At 42.7% G+C, this 21,147-nt stretch overlaps 1 protein-coding gene across 1 annotated transcript in view; it reads right to left on the reverse strand.

Annotated features, from left to right (window-relative positions):
* The window catches only part of map2k5 (mitogen-activated protein kinase kinase 5), a 127,586-nt gene that overhangs the window by 20,675 nt on the left and 85,764 nt on the right, over positions 1 to 21,147 (reverse strand). Inside the window, exon 20 of the mRNA XM_056278631.1 lies at positions 4,265 to 4,326. Coding sequence (XP_056134606.1) covers positions 4,265 to 4,326 — 62 coding nt within the window. The remainder of the gene's footprint in view (positions 1 to 4,264; positions 4,327 to 21,147) is intronic.

Raw genomic sequence — 21,147 nt, forward strand, 5'->3', positions numbered from 1 at the left:
AAACACATAAGAAAATGTTTAGATCATAACCTCCAAGTTGATGTCATAATTTTCATTTACAATGAAGCATTCTAGAGAAAGACTAAAACAATGTCAGTTTTCTGCAAAAAGTGAAAGATAAGCCTTGACCACCAAGAAACACTTAACCATCACATCATTCAGAACATGGTCTAACCACACACAGTCCCAACAACGTCACATAGTATCATTTTATTAATAATTCCCATTTCTCAGAGAACCAAAAATTCATTAGTTGCCTAAAGAGCTCACCAGTTGGATTTATGAGTCTGTGGTGTGTGTAAGTGCCTATGTGCATATATCCTCCACAACGTGTGTGTATATATATATATATATATATATATATATATATATATATATATATATATATATATATATATATGCTATCTGTCGGAGTGACCTACATAGAGGACTTTGAGGAATTAGAGCTGGGGCCCTTCTGGAGTTAGATGTGCTACCGGGGTGATATATCACACTGGGTAGGGCCATGTGAAGTCTATTTTTCTCTCCAGAGCCCCACTGAGCAGAGCTGCTTTTGTGGTGCAGGGTCCTGTCGGCTCTAGACTGCATCAGTAAGGTTCCTGATGTTGTCTTGGATGGTCATAGATTCACTAAATTTGCCTTGCACTCCTTTACAATTTTATTACCCAGCATATTTCAATTTGCTAAATTTCATGCATTAACTGTATGTATTCTATATTACCTCGCTCTGTGTTATCTATGATGTTACATTATAATTCTGTTATTTTTGTGTATTTTGTGCATCTAACACCTTTTGCTTGTCTGTCCCTCCTGAAAGAGGGATAATGATAATAAATTTTATCTTTCGAGCACTTTCCAAGAGTACACAAAGACACTTTACACAAGTTAAAATAAATGTAAAAGCAACACACAACATTAATCACACATTAAAATCAATTCTGAATAGGTTAGTTTTAATTAATGATTTGAATGTGGACAGACTGGTGAAGTCTCTGTGTTTGGGGAGGGAGTTCCAGAGGGAGGGGGCAGCTATGGAGAAGGCTGTGTCGCCCCAGGTTTGATGCTTGGTTCTGTGTTGGGGACACTGGAGGTTGCCTTTGGAGGAGTAAAGGCTACGGGAAGGAGTATGGTAGTGGAGCAGGTCAGTGAGGTAGGAGGGGGCCTGGTTATGGAGGGCTTTGTGAGTGAGGAGAAGGGCTTTGAATTGGATCTGCTGTTGGACAGGGAGCCAGTGGATGTTCTGGAGGACAGGGGTGATGTGGTCACAGGAGCGGGAGTGGGTGAGCAGTTGAGCAACAGAGTTCTGGATGTACTGGAATTTGTTTAGGACTTCGGATGATGAGCCGTAAACAATGTTGTTGCAGTAGTCAATTCTGGGTGTGATGAAACGCATTGATCAAAGTTTTGGCAGCAGAGGAGGAGAATGATGGGCTGACGAGCTATGCTTTTTAGGTGGAAAAAGGCAGTTCTATTGATTTGACTGATGTGTTCAAAGGAGAGGTTGCTGTCAAAAAATGATTGCAAGGTTGCAGATGTGTGGGAAGGAAGACAGGAATTATCGATGATGAGGCAGAAGGAAGTTGGCTTGCATCCATGATTTGATTTCAGTGAGGCAGTTGGTCAGAGTGGAGTGAGTTGCAGTGGTGTTGGATTTAGTGGAGATGTAGAGCTGGATGTCATCGACGTGGAAGTGGAGACCACGAGGATGTATGATGTTACCAAGAGGGAGCATTTAAAGGATGAACGAGAGGACCAAGCACTGAACCCTGGGGGACGCCTTAAGACAGGGGAGTGGTGAAGGAGGTGCAATTGTTGATACTGATGAACTATTGTATGTTTATGGGATATGACTTTATCCAGGAGAGGGCAGTATCAGTGATGTTGAGGGAGGATTCAATGCGTGAAAGAAGAATGTGTGCTTGATGGTGCTGAAAGCTGCAGTGAGGTCGGGGAGGATGAGAATGCTGAGTTAGCCAGAGTCTGAGGAGAGGAGGAGGTCATTGGTGACTTTAAGGAGGGTTGTTTCTGTACTGTGCTGTGAACAGAAGCCAGACTGAAATGGTTGGAACAGGTCGTTTGAGATGAGGTGAGCTTTGAGTTGGTAGGCAACAACACGTTCCAGTATTTTTGACAGAAAGGGGAGATTGGAGATAGGCCGGAAATTGCTCATGATTTTGAGGATGGGGTTGACGGCAACCAGTTTAAGTGTATAGGGGACTGAACCAGAGTTAAAGGAGGAGTTAATGATTTCTGTGATGAGTGAGGAGATAGCTGGGAGACAGTACTTAACAAGATTGGATGGGATGATATCCAGAAAACAACTGAAGCTTCTCATTACTATAAGTTTGGACAGTTCCATTTGGGACACATGGCAGGACTGTGACGAGGCTGAGTGCTAAGGGGGGTGGGGGCAATGGGAAGGGAAGTGGGGAGGGCAGGGAAGGTGGTCAGGTTGCTATAGATGGTGTCAATTTTAGTTTGGAAAAATTAAAGGAAAGAGTTGCACTTCTTAACTGCAGGAATTGGAGGTATTGTCACTGGGTTTGAGAAATCTGAGGTGTGAGTAGTAGGTGGACCGGGTTGTGATGAGAGTGTCTTTGTATTGCTGAAGGTATTCTGTGTAGGCTTGGTGATGCACTGTTAAACCAGTTTTCTTGCAGATTCTTTCGAGCTGGTGCTTACAGGATTTAATTTGATGGAGTTCAGGAGTATACCAGGTGTGTGAATGAGACTGTTTTGGTTTTAATGGTGGCCGGCTGATCAAGACAGGAGGAGAGTGTGTCATTATAATAACTGACAAGATTAGAGGGATTATCAGACAGCAGGGGAGGGGAGGAAGACATTTTACTGGAAAAAGCGGTAGAAAGAGCTGAGGAAGAGATAGAGTTGAGATTTCTGAAGGATATTATGCGTTTGACTTTTGGGATGGGGATAGAGATGTCAATGTCCATGGTGATTGCCAGGTGGTCAGAGATACTGAGGTTGGGGCTGGAGAGTTGATGTATTGTGAGACCAGTGGAGCAGACCAAATCCAGGATGTGACCCACAGCTGTGAGTGGGAAAGTTGATATGTTTTGGGAAGTTGAAGCATTGTAGCAGTTCCAGGAATTCCATGACAGATTTACAGTCAGTGTCATCAATGTGAAAATTAAAATCACCCAGGAGGAGAAAGGAAGGGGAGATGGCACATAGCTGGGTCAGAAAATTAGAGAAGTCAGAGAGATAGGAGGGGCTTGGCTCGGGGGGGGGCAGTAGATAATGACCGTGACCAAGGGAGTGGGACCAGAGAGTTTGAAGGCAAGGTGTTTAAAGGAATGAACAACAGGAATGGAAATAATGGTTGTTTTAATTTTCTTCCTGTAAACAGCAGCAACACCACCTCCCCACCCCTTAAGATGAGGTTTATCAATGTATGTGAATTTTGTGGGTGTGGTCTGGTTTAGTGAGAAATAGTCCAGGGGTTTATGCCAGGTTTCAGTGAGGCAGAGGAAATCAAGGTTACTGTCAGTTGGAAATTAATTCAGAACTGAGGCTTTTGTTATTGAGTGAACGAGTGTTGAGCAAAACCGGTTTCAGATGACGTTGCTTTGTGGTAGGTTGTGAGGACTGAGTAAGGGCATGGAGATTGGACTGATTCACGTGTCGTTTGTTGTGGTGACGGTGAGGGTAATGATGTCTGTTAGTAATACAGTCAGGAATGGTAAGAGGTCAAACAGCACTGCGATCATACCACAATGGGGAAGGTGGTGTGAGCTAAGGATGCGACAGGCAGTCATTGTGGGCAAAAGGGAAGAAGGGGGTTCAAGAAGGCACGCGTGTGATGTAGAGAGTCAATTATGAGTGGATGTCAGAGCATCCATGTCGCCACAACTCCTCTGTTGCTCTTCCTGAGGTTTCTCCCATTTTTTTTTCTCCTGATAAGGATTTTCTTGTGGAATTTTTCCTCATTCGGGTCTTGGGTCCAAGGATAAAGGATGTCATAGGCTGTATATTGTCGTATATTGTACTGATTGTAAAGCCCTTTGGGACTACCTTGAGATACTGGGCTATACAAATAAACTTGACCTCACTTGTTCTACTTGTTTATCTAGCTCTGTGTTCACCACGGTAAAGTGGTGAGAGTACAATGAGTTAGAACATCAACACTAAAGGCAAAAACCTATACTCTAACCTCAACAAAGACTATTTTTGGTTGAACTAATTTTCAAAGCCACCATCTCTGAAACAACTGCACTGAGCACTGCTGCAGAGAGGAGAGACTCACCATTGAGTGATGAAGTGAACGAACTTCTCACTGAACTGGCCCACGGGAAGGACGGGAGGGTCCTGGAGAAAAGTGAGGAGAAGAAGACATTTAAGAAAAGGTTTCTGTCTCATCCTGTGGGGACAAACTCTCTGTGGCACAATTCAGGGAAAAACTCACTAATGAAAAGTTTTCGTTGATGAAAAATGAAATCTTTTGAATCCATTCAATTGCACAGTGCAACAGCAAGATTCCCTAGAGAAAATGCCCCAGGGAATAATAAAAGTAGACATACGACAAAACACAAAAAACCCCCAATAATAATAATATGATGATGATGATTACTATTATAAAATGGTCATTCAGACATATTTTGCAAAGAAAAGCTGACCTTGACGAGGGGTTTTCAGACTCGACAATGTTCAACATTGTCAAGTCTCCTTGGTTAAGAAAGTGCAGCTGAACCAATTACTGGGAGGATACAATGACACATGTATAAATAATTGCTACTTTCAAAAAGGGGGACTGGGTCGGGGATGGAAACAAGAGCAACTGGCTGGAGTTTTTGCAGTTTAGAAGGAAATAACTTCAGATTTAACAGTTCAATGAAAAGTTTTTGAAAATGAATTTGATTTGGGTGAAAGCAGTCTTTCAGCATGAAAACCTTTTACTGCCCTTGAATGATAAAAATGGTGTATGTTCATGTCAGTAAGAGGACATTAGGTTGTACTTGGTCACTCTGTTTCTGAACAGACTCAGTGAACACTGTCCTTAGACATTGTTCTGACATTGTGTCTGACATTGTTCACTGAGTTTGCTCAATGAACAATGTCAGACACTTAACCCCTAACTGCCCCTGATGAGCTGGTCATTACCTTGCATGGTTGACATTGCCGTTGGTGTTGGTGTATGAGTGTGTGTGTGTGTGTGTGTGTGTGTGAATGTGAGACATTCATTGATTGTAAAGCGCTTTGAGTGGCTGTTGCAGCTAGAAAAGCGCTATGCAATCCATTTATTCCTTGGCTGTCCACACTTTGCAGATAGCAGCTCACAATGATTTTAAAATTATGATCAACTTACAAAAGCATATTCAAAAATAAGAGGGGGAACTGAAAGAGACAGAGTACAAGGAGCAACACAGATCATGAACCAGTGCTCACCTAACAAGTGTCAACTAATCTACCCTGTAATCTTTACCACTCTGAAACAAAGATAAAACCAAAACTTCTTAAGGACAGTTATGGTCACTGTTAAGAAGAGTCTAGGCAAAGACTTATGTTGGATATAGTTTCAAAGATAGAAATTAGTGTAAATTGTTATTTCTTTCCTTGATGGAACATAACTCAGTGAAAGTAATATGACCTGGCTCTGGAGTCATAACAAATACTAGGGCCCTATGCTGACCATTATTTTTTTTTACGCACATGTGCCGTTAAGTGGAGGGCAATATGGCCAAACTCTTATCACGGTATACGTGATTTTCTTTCACAGTAAAATGTTATTTGTTGAGCACTTTCCCTAACATTGAGTGTTTCTTTCAACAGAGTTTGCATATATATATATATATATATATATATATATATATATATATATATATATATATATATATATATACACTACCGTTCAAAAGTTTGGGATCACCCAAACAATTTTGTGTTTTCCATGAAAAGTCACACTTATTCACCACCATATGTTGTGAAATGAATAGAAAATAGAGTCAAGACATTGACAAGGTTAGAAATAATGATTTGTATTTGAAATAAGATTTTTTTTACATCAAACTTTGCTTTCGTCAAAGAATCCTCCATTTGCAGCAATTACAGCATTGCAGGCCTTTGGCATTCTAGCTGTTAATTTGTTGAGGTAATCTGGAGAAATTGCACCCCACGCTTCCAGAAGCAGCTCCCACAAGTTGGATTGGTTGGATGGGCACTTCTTTGAGCAGATTGAGTTTCTGGAGCATCACATTTGTGGGGTCAATTAAACGCTCAAAATGGCCAGAAAAAGAGAACTTTCATCTGAAACTCGACAGTCTATTCTTGTTCTTAGAAATGAAGGCTATTCCATGCGAGAAATTGCTAAGAAATTGAAGATTTCCTACACCGGTGTGTACTACTCCCTTCAGAGGACAGCACAAACAGGCTCTAACCAGAGTAGAAAAAGAAGTGGGAGGCCGCGTTGCACAACTGAGCAAGAAGATAAGTACATTAGAGTCTCTAGTTTGAGAAACAGATGCCTCACAGGTCCCCAACTGGCATCTTCATTAAATAGTACCTGTTAGAGCCTGTTTGTGCTGTCCTCTGAAGGGAGTAGTACACACCGGTGTAGGAAATCTTCAATTTCTTAGCAATTTCTCGCATGGAATAGCCTTCATTTCTAAGAACAAGAATAGACTGTCGAGTTTCAGATGAAAGTTCTCTTTTTCTGGCCATTTTGAGCGTTTAATTGACCCCACAAATGTGATGCTCCAGAAACTCAATCTGCTCAAAGAAGTGCCCATCCAAACAATCCAACTTGTGGGAGCTGCTTCTGGAAGCGTGGGGTGCAATTTCTCCAGATTACCTCAACAAATTAACAGCTAGAATGCCAAAGGTCTGCAATGCTGTAATTGCTGCAAATGGAGGATTCTTTGACGAAAGCAAAGTTTGATGTAAAAAAAATCTTATTTCAAATACAAATCATTATTTCTAACCTTGTCAATGTCTTGACTCTATTTTCTATTCATTTCACAACATATGGTGGTGAATAAGTGTGACTTTTCATGGAAAACCCGAAATTGTTTGGGTGATCCCAAACTTTTGAACGGTAGTGTATATATATACGAAACATGAGCTGATGATTGCTTATGGCATTAAACAGGCTTGTACTGTCTCATAAAGAATTTACTTGATGATATACAGTGCTGCTTGAAAGTATGTGAACCCCTTGAGCAGTTTAGAGTTTTCTGTTGTTTTACCATGATTTTCTTATTCTATCATCACCAGTTTTTATGTATGAAATGTCAGATATATGTTTATCAGTTGCACATACTTGTTTAGTGGGACTTGTTTAAGTAGCCCAAAAACTACATGAAACATAGAATTAGTGTATGTACAAAAGTAAGTGAACCCCCAGCTGCATTGGTTAAGTCAAGCAGGTAACGGACTGTGGTGAAACACATTTGGGTGCTTAATTAATCATTTAAGCAGACCAATGAAATGAGACATCTTTGGGAAAGGGTTTGGCCTGCACTAATTAAAAGAGAGAGGAAACTAACCAAACCACTGTAGTCCCATATAAATCAACAATGCCGAGAGCAAAGGAGATATCCGAGGACATGAAGAAGAGGGTAGTGATAGCCCATCAGTCTGGGGAGGGATATAAGACCATCTCCAAAAGATTCCAGCTCCATCCATCCACTGTAAGACAACTAATTTACAAATGGAGGGCCTTCAACATGACAGCAACTCTGCCTAGAAGTGGACGCCCATCAAAACTATCACCCAGAAGCACCAGAAAAATAATAAATCAGGTAAAGGCCAACCCACACATCACCTCTAGAGAGTTGCAGACCTCTCTGGTAGCATCTGGGACAAATGTGCATGCGTCTACAATCAGACGAAAATTGAATAGCCATGACATTCATGGGAGGGTTGCTAGAAGGAAGCCTCTGCTCTCAAAAAAGAACAAAGCTGCCCATTTCAACTTTGCCAGAGAGCACTTGGACAAACCAGAGGCCTTCTGGAAGTCCATTCTCTGGACAGACGAGTCCAAAATAGAATTATTTGGTCACAATCAAAACCAACATGTTTGGAGAAAAGCCAACACTGCATATGAAGAAAAGAACCTCCTCCCAACAGTGAAGCATGGTGGTGGAAATGTGAAGGTCTGGGGCTGCTTTTCTGCTTCTGGACCTGGACGACTCCATATTATCCAAGGAACCATGAATTCTCCCGCATATCAACAAATTCTTGAACAGAATCTCTTGCCATCAGTCAGGGAGTTGAAGCTGGGATGAAAATGGATTATGCAACAAGACAATTACCCAAAGCATTCCAGCAAAACTACAAAGGAATGGCTTCAGAGAAAGAGGATTCGTACTCTGGATAGGCCCAGTCAAAGTCCGGATCTTAATCCAATTGAAATGTGGCGAGATCTGAAGAAGTTGGTACATACCAGATGTCCCTCCAACCTCTCTCAACTGGCTGAGTTCTGCCAGGAGGAGTGGGCAAAAAGCCCCATAAGCAGATGCGAGAGACTGGTTAGTGGTTACAGAAGACGTTTGGTTGAAGTAATGGCTGCAAAAGGAGGAGCCACAAGCTACTAATACAAGGGTTCACATACTTTTGCACATGTTAAATTTTCAGTTTTTGTGAAATAAACCACCTTTGTTGAATTAAATAATGAAAATATATCTCTTTTGTGTGTGTGTCAATTATTTGGAAGGTGTGCTTTACAAATTGGGATTTGGATGTATGTGTAATAAGCTTATTTTAATATTTTTTACAAAAACAGTGACCATGTCTGGAGGGTTCACAAACTTTCAAGCAGCACTGTATATAGTTTTTTTTCTTCTTCTGGAAACCATCCATGGTGTTGGTAAGAGTGCTCAACAAATGAGGAGTGGAATATTAAGACAGATGTAGGAAAAAAAAAACTAATTCATAGCAGAACAAGCCTGTTTCATGTGCCACGCACTCATCAGCTGCCAAGGTGGATCTTGGCAGCTGATATACTATATATACATACAGTGTATGTGTATATATAAATCACTATATATATAAATCACTATATATATAAATCACAGCATGTAGGGCCCTGGATCTCAATAAGCGGCCCGCAGGCCAGGTCCAGCCTGGAAGAGCCAAATGTCTGGCCTGCACTGACCCATTGGCACTAACACACCTATCATAACATGTGAAATAAAGTGTGCAATGTGTGAAATAATGTGCATGTTGCACTACTTTATTTTGACATTACCCCACACCATACACTTGACCTATGCCACAGAGCGCGTGTAGATGTAAGATGTACTCCACACTATCTACGGTCCTTGACTAGACAGAGCCGCTAAGTCAAAGATAATCAATAACTGGCCCTGCGGAGCCAAAAAGCCCAAGAATATCAGAGGTTTTAAGTGACAATAAGGTGATGGTATATGTTATTTTTTTGTGTGAGAGCATGTCCCATCTAAATCACCTTAATCTGCAAATAAAAGGTAACAACCACATTGTTTCAGACATGTACAAGGCGTTTGAAGCTTTCTGGTCAAAGCTGAACCTTTCAGAGAGAGACATTCACGGGAGAAAGTTGCACTTTCCACATCTGTGGTAACATTGCGAGAAGAATGAAATATGGGAGGATCCAGTGATGAAAGATTTCGTGACAAGCCTGGCAGATAACTTCATGGAATGATTTGAAAGTTCCCCTAAAATCTAAGGTGACATCCTCCTCTTCGTGGGAAAGCCGTTCTTCATTTTGGCTGACGGCTAGTGGACTGCAGAGACCAAAAGGCTGGTACCTTCCATAGATGAGGCAACTCTTCAGATGGAGGTCTTGGAGATGGGAACATCTGATTTGCTCAAAGCACAACACAAGGACATTGGGGTGAGTAACTTTTGGATCAACGTGGCTCCCCAAGCTTGATTCAAACACATGAGAGCTATAGGTTGTTTGCATATGACGTCATGGACTACAGATGGAGGACAGGAAGTGATTTTCTACATAGGAAGCACTATCACAAACTTTCGAAATTCCTATGTTTGGCGTCATTACCTGAGAAACCACAAGGAGTTTTTATTGAGTACCAAAAGTTGTTGTTCATGAGGGGGAAAAGAAATGCAAGAAATTGACTGAAAACGCCAGAAAAAATGGCTTGTGAACCGTCGTCTGTGGTCAGGGGGAGCAGAGTCAGATAATGTGTGTGTGCAGCGACCACTTTGTCAAAAAAAAAAAAATCACTCTCCATAACATAAGGATCATGTCCAACATATCTTACTCTCTGTTTATACCGTTCTCTCATAATATCGTCTAAACTAGCACAGTTCGGGCTAAACTAGCTCCATCTCATCCATTTTGCTTTTCACTTCCTGCCCTCCATCTGAATCTTGCGCGTCATCAGAATCACGTGACTGCAAACAAGCTATTGCAATGCTCCTACTCACAATTTCCCCCTCCACGTATATATGCGAATCATAATTTTCTTCAATGAACTCGATCCAGAACCAGGAAACAAACAGACTCTCCAGTGCACATCTTGGCCAGTGCTTCAGGCTTGCCACAACAGAATACAGGCCCGACACCAAAAGGATTACCTCATCCCATCGCTCTCACTTCTCTCACTGATTGGTTTAATGAACATCCATTTATTTTTTTCCATTTGTCTGTAATTAAATGGTTGGTTTTGGACTTACCTTGTTTCAAGAGTGCATTTTTTTTTCTTGCGTGACCCTTAACACAGGCTTTCAGAATCCCAGGCTTAAATTATCAAAAGTCTTTGTTGTCATCTTAGACAAGTTGATGTGCATCAGGGATGAGAGGCGAGAGTCTGACAGGCGGGATCTGTACTTGCTTTTTATTATATTGAGATGTGAAAATCCCCTCTCACAATGTAGCACTGCTCAAGGGCAGTGTAAGGGACAACAGAAGGACTATGAATGTTGGAGTAACTAGTTGGAGTAACTATCTGGACTACTTATCTTCACTCTGTTGACCAAGTCATACACAGAGGAGGCTGCCAAACGTTTTCCTGCTTGCTTTAAACGCATTCATTCTTTTACAGTGGAGTCTCTGTCAACAGACAAGCTGGCCTCATATTTCTGGAGGGTGTTACTAAGTGTTGTGTTGCCAAAACTGTGGCGGTCTTGCATTTCTTGAGGCCAAGTTGAAGGATCAAATATCAAAAATTAATCACATGACTTAAGGGATCCATATCTGCTTCCAAACTCGTGAATTAGACCTCTCAATACATCAGCCTTACCCCTGTCAGCATCAGCATTTGAAACAGTCTCTTTCCTGTACTTGCCTTCATTGTCAAGCAATAGTGTCAGCTGTCCAGCAGCTACCATGAGCTCACCATTGCATTCACCAATAGTCAATTTATCTTGCTGGAACCTGAGGGAGATGAACTGTAAGGATGTTGGCTAGGAAATACTGAAAACGCTCTGTGCAGATGTTTTAGGTCACTGTCATCACTTGTAGCCACTTGAATTGGAAGGGCAGGTAATAGCCTCCATATTTTCAACATAGTCTCTTGCCTCCATGCAGACCATCTGATGTTGTGAAACTTTCCTAGTTTCACAAAGGCAATGCCATTCTCATTACATATCTTTTTTTAGTTGTTCTGTTCTTTTTACGCCCCCTCTCTGTAAATAAAAGCTCAGCAGCTTGACAACGAAGCGATTAAATGTCTCACAGTATGGTACCACGAGATCAGCTGACTGTGCAGTTCTCGTGGGTGTGGGCAGTGCACAGAATATGCACAAGGGAATCCCCACTCGCCACCATCTGATGCAATTTGGGAACGACCCCATTGTAAACTCCAACACTGACTGCTGCTCCATCTGTACACATCAAGACCAACTTCGTCTTCCACTGATCCCCTAAACTACAAGTATGGAAGAACTGCTCCAGTCCATTCACTAGGTCATGTGCCACTCGGTTCATACCAAAATTAATTAATGCAAGGAAATCTGAGCTAATCTGTTTTGGTATTTGTGCCGAGAAACTATGCAGCATATACTGTGCCCTGCTTTAGTTGGCCGTATTGTAGCATACTGTGATGCTTAGTTTTGATACCCATGTGGAGGTTTGATGTGGTCACTAACTGATTACGTTGCTGTTGTATGAATTCATGGTTCACCTTATCCAGACGATACGGAACTACAAGACAATAAAGCCAGGCCACATTACATGAGTCAAAATACATTTATTTTGAGTGTTTTCAATGAACAGATTGCTGATAGATTGCTTTGTTAAGACTCTTGTTTAAATTTTTTTTACATGCCTAACAGAGCCCATTTCTAACAAGATGGCGCCCCCGTCCCAATATACAACGCGGATGACGTACCTTCACATTCCCTATATGCACTGACATAAAGCAAGTAGGCCTATATATGCTTGCAGTTATAAATGTTTCTTTGCAACAAGAGTCACAGTCAGCCCTTTCTTTGAGGCACGTGCAAGCAACCCCCCGGTAAAAAAAAGTGAACTCCCGCGAAAGCCATGGTATAGTTCACACACTGACTACAACACAAGAATCTTCAGATATATACAATAGGATTGACTATATACAGGCGACATAAGAGGCAATAAAGTGCAATGATGCAGAGAATATATCAAGATGCTGAAATAAATTTTAGCAGGTTACTTACACATATATGTAAGAAACCTGATGTGCCTGAGCTGGATGGACATGACAGAGCGTACCAGTATACGTACAATGTATGGTACAGTATACACAAAATGTTTCAAAATGTTTCAAATTGTTATCACAATTATTTGATAACGTTAAGCGTTCATTTGAATGACAGCCCGCAGAAGGAAACTGTTTTTATATCTGGTTGTTTTGGTGTACAGTGTTCTGTAGCACCTACCAGAGGGGAGGAGCTGGAACAGGTTGTGAGCAGGGTGTGATGGATCTGCAGTGATGTTGCCTACCCGTTTCCTGACTCTGGATGTGTTTAAGTCCTGAATGGAGGGCAGGTTGACACTTGGCACCAGTGATTTTCTCTGCAGACTTAACTGTCCATTTTAGTCTGTCCCTGTCCTGTTTGGTGGCCAATCCAAACCAGACAGTGATGGATGTGCAGAGGATAGACTGGCTTATTGCAGTGTAGAACTGAATCAGCAGTTCCTGGGGCAGGTTGAACCTCCTGAGCTGGCAGAGAAAGTACATCTTCTGCTGGGCCTTTTTGATGATTGTGTCTATGTTATGTCCTCTGTGGAGGAGGTAGAGTCTGAAGACTCAGGGGAAGCCCCACCCATATCCCTGGCAGAGGTCTCTGAGGTAGTTAAAAAGCTCCTCAGTGGCAAGGGGCTGGGTGTGGATGAGATTCGCCCCGAGATGCTGAAGGCTCTGGACATTGTTGGACTGTCTTGGTTGACACACCTCTTCAGTGTCATGTGGAGGTCAGGGACAGTACCTGTGGAGTGGCAGACTAGGGTGGTGGTTCCCATATTCAAAAAGGGGGACCAGAGGGTGTGATCCAATTATTGGAGCATCACATTGCTCAGCCTCCCTGGGAAAGTCTATTCTAGGTGCTCGAAAGGAGGCTCCGACCAATTGTCAAACCTCAGATCCAGGAGGAACAATGCGGATTCCATCCTGGCCGTGGAACAATGGACCAACTCTTTACCCTTGCGGAAGCGCTGAGGGGGCATGAGAGTTTACCCAGCCAGTCTACATGTGTTTTGTGGACTTGGAGAAGGCTTACGACCGTGTACCCAGGGGCACACTGCGGGGGGTACTGTGGGAGTATGGGGTACCGGGGCAGTTGCTACAAGCCATCCGGTCCTTGTATAACCAAAGTGAGAACTGTGTCCACATGTTTTCGGTGGGTGTCACACTCCGCAAAAGGTTGTCCCTTGTCTCCGATTCTGATTGTGATATTCATGGACAGGATCTCAAGGCGCAGCCAAGGTGAGGAGTGAGTCCATTTTGGGAACCTCAGAATGGCTTTTCGCAGATGATGTGGTTTTCTTGGCTTCATCAGAACGCGATCTCCAGCGCACACTGGGGCAGTTTGCAGCTGAGTGTGAAATGGCTGGGATGAGAGTCAGCACCTCCAAGTCTGAGGTCATGGTTCTCTACTGGAAAATGGTGGATTGCTCCCTCCGGGTTGGGGATGAGTTGTTGCCTCAAGTGAAGGAGTTCAAGTATCTTGGGGTCTTGTTCACGAATGAGGGTAGGACGGAGAGGGAGATTGACAGGCGGACGATGCAGCATCAACAGTAATGTGGACATTGTACCGAACCATTGTGGTGAAGAAGGAGCTGAACCAGAAGGCAAAGCTCTCAATTTATCAGTCAATCTTCGTTCCAACCCTCACCTATGGTCATGAGCTTTGGGTAGTGACCGAAAGGGTGAGATTGCGGATACAAGCGGCTGAAATGAGTTTCCTCCGTAGGGTGTCTGGGCTCAGCCCTAGAGATAGGGTGAGGAGCTCAGACATCTGGAGGGAGCTCGGAGTAGAGCCGCTGCTCCTTCTAGTCTAAAGGATTCAGTTAAGGTGGTTCAGGCATCTGATTAGGATGCCTCATGGGCGTGCTCCTTTGGAGGTTTTCCTGGCACGTCCAACTGGGAGAAGACCCCGGGGTAGACCCAGAACTCGCTGGAGGGACTACATGTCCAATCTGGCCTGGGAATGCCTTAGAATTCCCCAGTAGGAGCTGGAGGGCGTTGCTGGGGAGAGGGACGTCTGGAGTGCCCTACTTAGCTTGCTGCTACCATGACCCGACCCCGGAGAAGCGGCTGATGATGAATGAACCCCGGAGAAGACTACCATAGAGAGCATCCATATAGGTGTGGTTTGGCAACCTGACTGAAAAGGACCACTAACAACTAAGAAGGATAGTTAAAACAGCTCCAAAAACCATAGGAACAGCACTGCAACAGCTTCAGGGCATTTGCACCACCCGTTGCAGAAGGAAGGGCCTAAGTATCATAGAGGACACCAGCCACGCAGCACATGGTCAGTTCTCACTCAGGACAACGTTTACAGAACATCAGAGCTTGGACCAGCTACCTCAAAGACAGTTTTTAACCCTAGATGGTCAGAATAATGAATAGGTAGGCGCCTTATATAACTTAAGTGATTTATTATTTTGTGGGACTTCTCATTTCCTATTTATTGTTTTGTTATCAATTATTATTTCCTTATACATAGTTTAAGGGCTGAGAAAGCCAGGGCATATGCATTTCATTGCATTTGAAGGTAAATGCTACTTTTTATATGTATATGACAATAAAGTAAGACTTGAATTTGATCAGCCCTGAACCTTGCAAGGCCAATGCTGACATATAGTCGACCGGTGGGACTTAACATCATGAAATAAAAACGTTAATGCCCTCTATTCAGAGGTGGGCAACCCACCTCCCACTTACATCTGCAGTGCGTCCAAGTTGTAGTGGTTGGGGCGTCTCTGCAGGTTGACGTTTGACAACGTGTCCGAATGTGGGCCGGTGGAGGGCACTCTGGACACATGCTGGGCCCTTCTCACAGATCTCCCCAGCTACTCCTGTCTCACACATCTACACCCCCCCTCCCTACCCCGCCCCCTTCCTCAGCTACCTGACTACTTTTTAGCGTTTTTCAAAATTATGCAGTGGGTGGAGTTAGGGTCAGACCTGGGGGAGGTTACGCTTTAAAGCAAGTCAAGGAAAAGGGAAAAGGAAAGAGGCTGCATTTTTGAATGAAATTGGATGCAACGTAGTGACACTGTCCAGAAAGGAAAGAAGAAGGCCACAAATTGTAAAAGGAAAAATCTTCAAGCCATTCTCACCTGGTCATGTTTCCTAAAATATTCAGCCACTTGCAGGAAAGGGATTGCATCAAAAAGACTGAAAAAAAGGGATTGTAAATTTCAAGTAATTCAAGTTTGAGGCCAAGTCAAAGGGGAAGCCTTTAGGCATCTATAGCTTAAAAGTCAGAAGAGCAAGATTTTGACCATAAGACTGCTGACCTGATTCTCTAGACCAACTCACAAAAATAAGGGGAAGTGAATAAATATCACTCTCACAATTCCCAGAAGTGAATAAATATCACTCTCCCAATTCCCAACTGCTGTCGAGGTGCCCTTGGAGAGGGCACTTAACTCATCTTCTGGAGCTGGAAACTGACCAACAGTGGCAGACTGGTCATTGGTGGTATTTCCAAGGATATCAGTGTAAAGAAAATTAGACTGATCTCAGGAGCTACTTAACTGCACAAGCAAAACACAGAAACGTGCATTTCAAAGTTTTAGACAAACTTATTTAATTTGTTCAAATTGCAGTAAATTTAATTTAGTTATGGTTAAAATAAAGTGGAAGCCTGTACTCAAGAAATCAAATCAATGCAAATTTGTATATACTAGCCACGTGATTGCTGAACAAAGACAAAAAAGCTGCTTTTCTACTTGTCTCGTTAGGATGCAGATCCTGAATCTGCTGGATCTGACACCAGGCAGGGACAACTGTTAGTATGCACTAAATGCCTTGATAAAAGTTCACCTCTAACTTTTGATTCAATTTAGACGAAGTGAAAAAAAAAAGATGCACACTGTGAACCAAAATTCAGTCACTGTTTGCCTAGCAAGCATATTTCAATATGGAATTAGCTGTCAGTGTATTTTTTTCACCACTCACAGACTGATAAACCCACCTTTCTTGGTGAAAAACTGAGTGACACACTGTCACCCTGTCTTGTCCCAGATTTAGTCTGCTGAGACAGGTTACTACTAACCTGCCCCAGGTTTGTAGTAACCTGGGGCAATCACTCTGGCAACAGTTGCTATGGATGCGCTACCGGTGGTGTCGGGGCAAGTCTAAACCATTTCATTTGAGTGGGGTGGGGTGGGGACTTAGGCTGTGTGGTAGTGATGCACAGGTTGACCCACGACACGTGGGTCAGGTGGGTTCGGGTAAACTTACTAGAAAATATAACAGATGCGGGTGAACGGGTCAAAAAGTGACAACGCAGTGCTCCGAGTAGGTTATAAATAATTTACAGAAACATTGTGTGCAATAGGCTAGGCTGTGTATTACTAGATCACCTTCTCTTCCCCTCTCTCGGTCTCTCTCTGACACACACACACACACACACACACACACACACACACACACGCACACACACACACACACACACACACAGGCATCTTTTATCATCAATTTGCATTACATTTTAATTAACACATATTTTAGCGGGTTGAGTGGTTGGGATTGGCTCTCATAATGGGTCGGGTGGGTGTGAGTATCAAAAAACCCTGACCTGCGCATCACTACTGTCTGGATAGTTTGTTGGGTTTTTTTTGTGCCAAAAACAAGAAATGAAACAATAAAGTTTTTTTTTCATTAGCATATTGTTCATGAAATGTTCTATTAATAACAACTTGAACGACTGAGGGATAAAAAGTTTTTGACTTATGTTTGGTATTTTTTAGGACCCCTGACTTGGAAACGTCTACGTCCCCCCCCCCTTATGGTGCCGCTGAGTAACGGTAACCTCAGGTGACACCTGCTAGGTGTTTAAATGTGTCTCTTTAGGCCAAGAAATCCAATGATTTGAAAGGGGAATGAATGACTAACTGGGTGAATGGGAAGAGTAAATTGCTGTACATACCAAATCAAAGGCTTGCAACTCAATTTCTATATCACTGTGTTATAGTCAATGTGGGGTTTCCTTTCTAGGTCTACTGACTGTGTTGTGAAATGCAAATATTAACTGGTCAATATGGGCAGAAATCAATAACTGCACACAAGGTTTTCTCACAGTGTTTGAACTAAATGGCACCTGCAGTGCAGTCATATAGGATGAATTTGTGCTTGTCCTATGCTACATGTCTGCACATGAAACTCTTGCAGGATTAAGTTGTCAGTGGTTTGGTACTTACTGTTAAAGTGGAGCTCTATCAATGTTATTGGCAATATGGTGATATGGCAGATCCTTTAAAATGAGAGGGAAATAAATGGCTGCACATACACTGAATGATCACCGTTTAGGTCAACAAACTGCATTGTAAATGTGTACATAAATCTAGGCTCTCTCCTTGTACACATGCCACCTGCAATTCCAATGACAATATTTTATACACATTGTGTGGATTTGCAGCTTTTCACATATAAGCATGCATGTATACCACAGGATAAAACAACATTTTGAGTAACGTGTTTTATTACTGATGGTAAGCCTCACGGCAAAGTCGATGAGGCCACGGCTAGCGTACTTACAACCATAAGGGGTTTTAATGTTTGTGTATTTTATGTTTTTGTGTGTGTGTGTGTGTGTGTGTGTGTGTGTACGCACATGTGTGTTTTCGTGTTTGGCACATGCATGGGACATGTTACCCATTGAGGTTCTATGAGCCATGTCATGTAGAACAGCTGTACCAGACTGACCCTCTTACACAGCCCCTCCCTTCATGGCTCCACCTCTCCCACCACTTCGCTATCCCCCCTCTGCTGGGAGAGGCTAAAGGCAGAGATGTCGACAGCTATTGGTAAACTCGGGGAGTTTGTAGGGAGGGAGTATCAAATCACCATCTAACACCTTTCTCTCTTTTGCTTTCTCCCTCTGTCTCTGTCTGTCAGACAAAGCACCGTGATCAACAAACTTTAGGAAGGTTTCGAGGGGCAAAGATCTATTTTGTTTTTCATTTTAACATGCTCTGATTTTTCTAGCAATCAAAGTAGCCCTAAAACTATCAATAAATGTTAATAATATTAAAGAAAGGGACTTCCAAGACAAATTAAAATGACTGAAATGATAAAAATTACAGAAGTGAAATCGCGACTGAGGATCAGGAGAAAAATGGAAATACATTTTAAATAAAAAGAAAACTAGGTGTGAATGTGTGTGTGTTGGCCCAGGGTGTCTCCCTGCCTGCTGCCCAGTGACTGCTGGGATAGGCTCCAGAATCCCTGTGACCCTGAGTAAAGAAGGATAAGCGGTTTGGATAATGGATGGATAAAAAGGAAACCCAAAAAACCCCAAAAAGGGGGTCTCTTTGAATCGAGATTTGACCCGTTCACATGCGTCTGCATCATGGTACATATCAAAAAAGACACACATGTGAATGCACATAAACAAAATTCTTAAAGACAAACACGCCCTCACACTCAGCTTGGGTCCAGGAACAACCATTCAGTGAAATGCGGGGGGATTAAACCTCTTTACCTGCAGCAGCCCCGCTGTGCTATCAAAAACACCTCTGGGCAGTGGTCCCTATTCCTTAGTGCTCTGGTCGTTTGGCTCCTGCAAAGCATGATGCATGCACCTATTTAAATTAACAAAGGAACAGGCTCCCTCTAATCTCGCTGTGCTTCTGAGTGCTGCCGCCACTCGGGTGAGCAATATATCATGCCGCAGTGTGTTCACACATAAAACACACACACACACACACACACACACAAACGAATGCCCTCAAGCGCTGCACTTGCATGCCTCAATGTGCACGCCATTTAGAGGAAGAGCAACAAACAATTTTCACCCACTGGGCTATGGTGGGCACACACACACACACACACACACACACACACACACACACACACACACACACACACACACACACACACACACAAAACCAATTGATGGCACGGATATCCATTTTTGCATTGTATAGGCTAATTTTCATATAGACCCCTCTCTCTCTTCTTTATTACGCTTTTCCCTCACATATTTGCATGCACACATTTTGTCGAGATGAACGCACACGCATGTTCATGCATGTATTCATATCTTCAGCTGAGAGGAACACTGCCTTAGCTTTGATGTGGCGGTGGGCGATGGCGCAAAAAGGCGAAGCAGGTTGATGAAAGCAGCTAGTCTGGGTGGCTTTGTTCCCTTGACTGTCAATGCCCTCCATCCTGGATCCCCAACACACACACCGCAAGAGGACAAGGGTACGAGTAAATATACATGTCATTGGCACAAGGCAAGCGAAATTAGATCCGTAATTACAGGCTTGGAAATGAAGCGGGAGTTTTTTTATTAGAGGAGCCACTTGCTATTCAACAAGTAGCAGTAGAGACGCACTAATGAGGATGGATAGAGGGCAGATGGCGGGCACAACTCTTGAGAGAGAACTTCCTGAGCAGTAGCAAGGATGAATAAAATACCAACTCTCCCTCTCCTGTACCTCCAAATGATGGAATATTTAAAGGAGTGATGGATGAGTACAGGGATGGAGTACAAAAATGAAAGGGACAGGAGTGGGGTAGGGGGTTAGATGGAGCATATACATGTGTGTGTGTGTGTGTGTGTGTGTATATATATATATATATATATATGCATATATATGCATGTGTGTGTTTGTGTGTGTGTGTGTGTGTGAAAATGGCCAGAGGGAAAAATAAAAATTAAACTGAATCTACAAAAATCTGCACATACACCTCCTCATTTCACTATTCATTTTCGCTCTAGTCAGAAGCTTATAAGGAACAGATTCTTGTTTCTCTGCAACCCCAGAGGCATCAGAGGCTGAATGTGTGTGTGCGCACATGCGTGTGTGTTTGTGCATGTTTGGATGCATGTGAGTGTGAGAGAATAGTGCACATCACCGCCAAGCACACCTCTAGCAGCAATAATATTAATGATCCACTCACATTATTTCTCAAACAACCGTTAATGTGAAATTCAAATCCCCAGTGGATAATTCAAAAAAGAATAACAAACCTTCCACTGAAGAAAAAAAGTATTCAGATCACATCAACACAGTCCATACATAATGGACTATTTTTACAAAATGTCTGACATGATTTTCATGCTCTCCTTTTTACATAAACCCATGTTGAAGGGACAAGAGCTTGATAACCTTTTTGGTTTAATCTCACAAATGAGCTCAAGACAAGGCAATAATAGTTTTAATTTGCTTTGTGATTGCAAAGCAAGCCATTCAAGCCAGAAAGGTAAAAATTCCTCTTCACCTTACCGTTACCTGGTGGACCAATAAAAAGGCTTATGCAAAGCATTTTGTGAAGCAAATAAGCCTTTGTACAAATGTAGCTGGACAACAGAATTGATGAGCGTTGGGGGTTGAGGCCTCTGAAGATGGTATTGCATATCAAAGAAACATCTATGATGGGTGGTGCCCATTTGATAACCCCAACGGCATACCACTTCTAACACCCACCACTCTCCCTCTGAGGTATGTTTCTACTAACGTAATCTTCAATGGCACATGGGTGTTAACATAAGCCCACGTGTACTAGTGAATGTGAAATGTGCATT

The sequence above is a fragment of the Lampris incognitus genome, chromosome 4 (genome assembly GCF_029633865.1).
Source record: "Lampris incognitus isolate fLamInc1 chromosome 4, fLamInc1.hap2, whole genome shotgun sequence".
Lineage (NCBI taxonomy): Eukaryota > Metazoa > Chordata > Actinopteri > Lampriformes > Lampridae > Lampris > Lampris incognitus.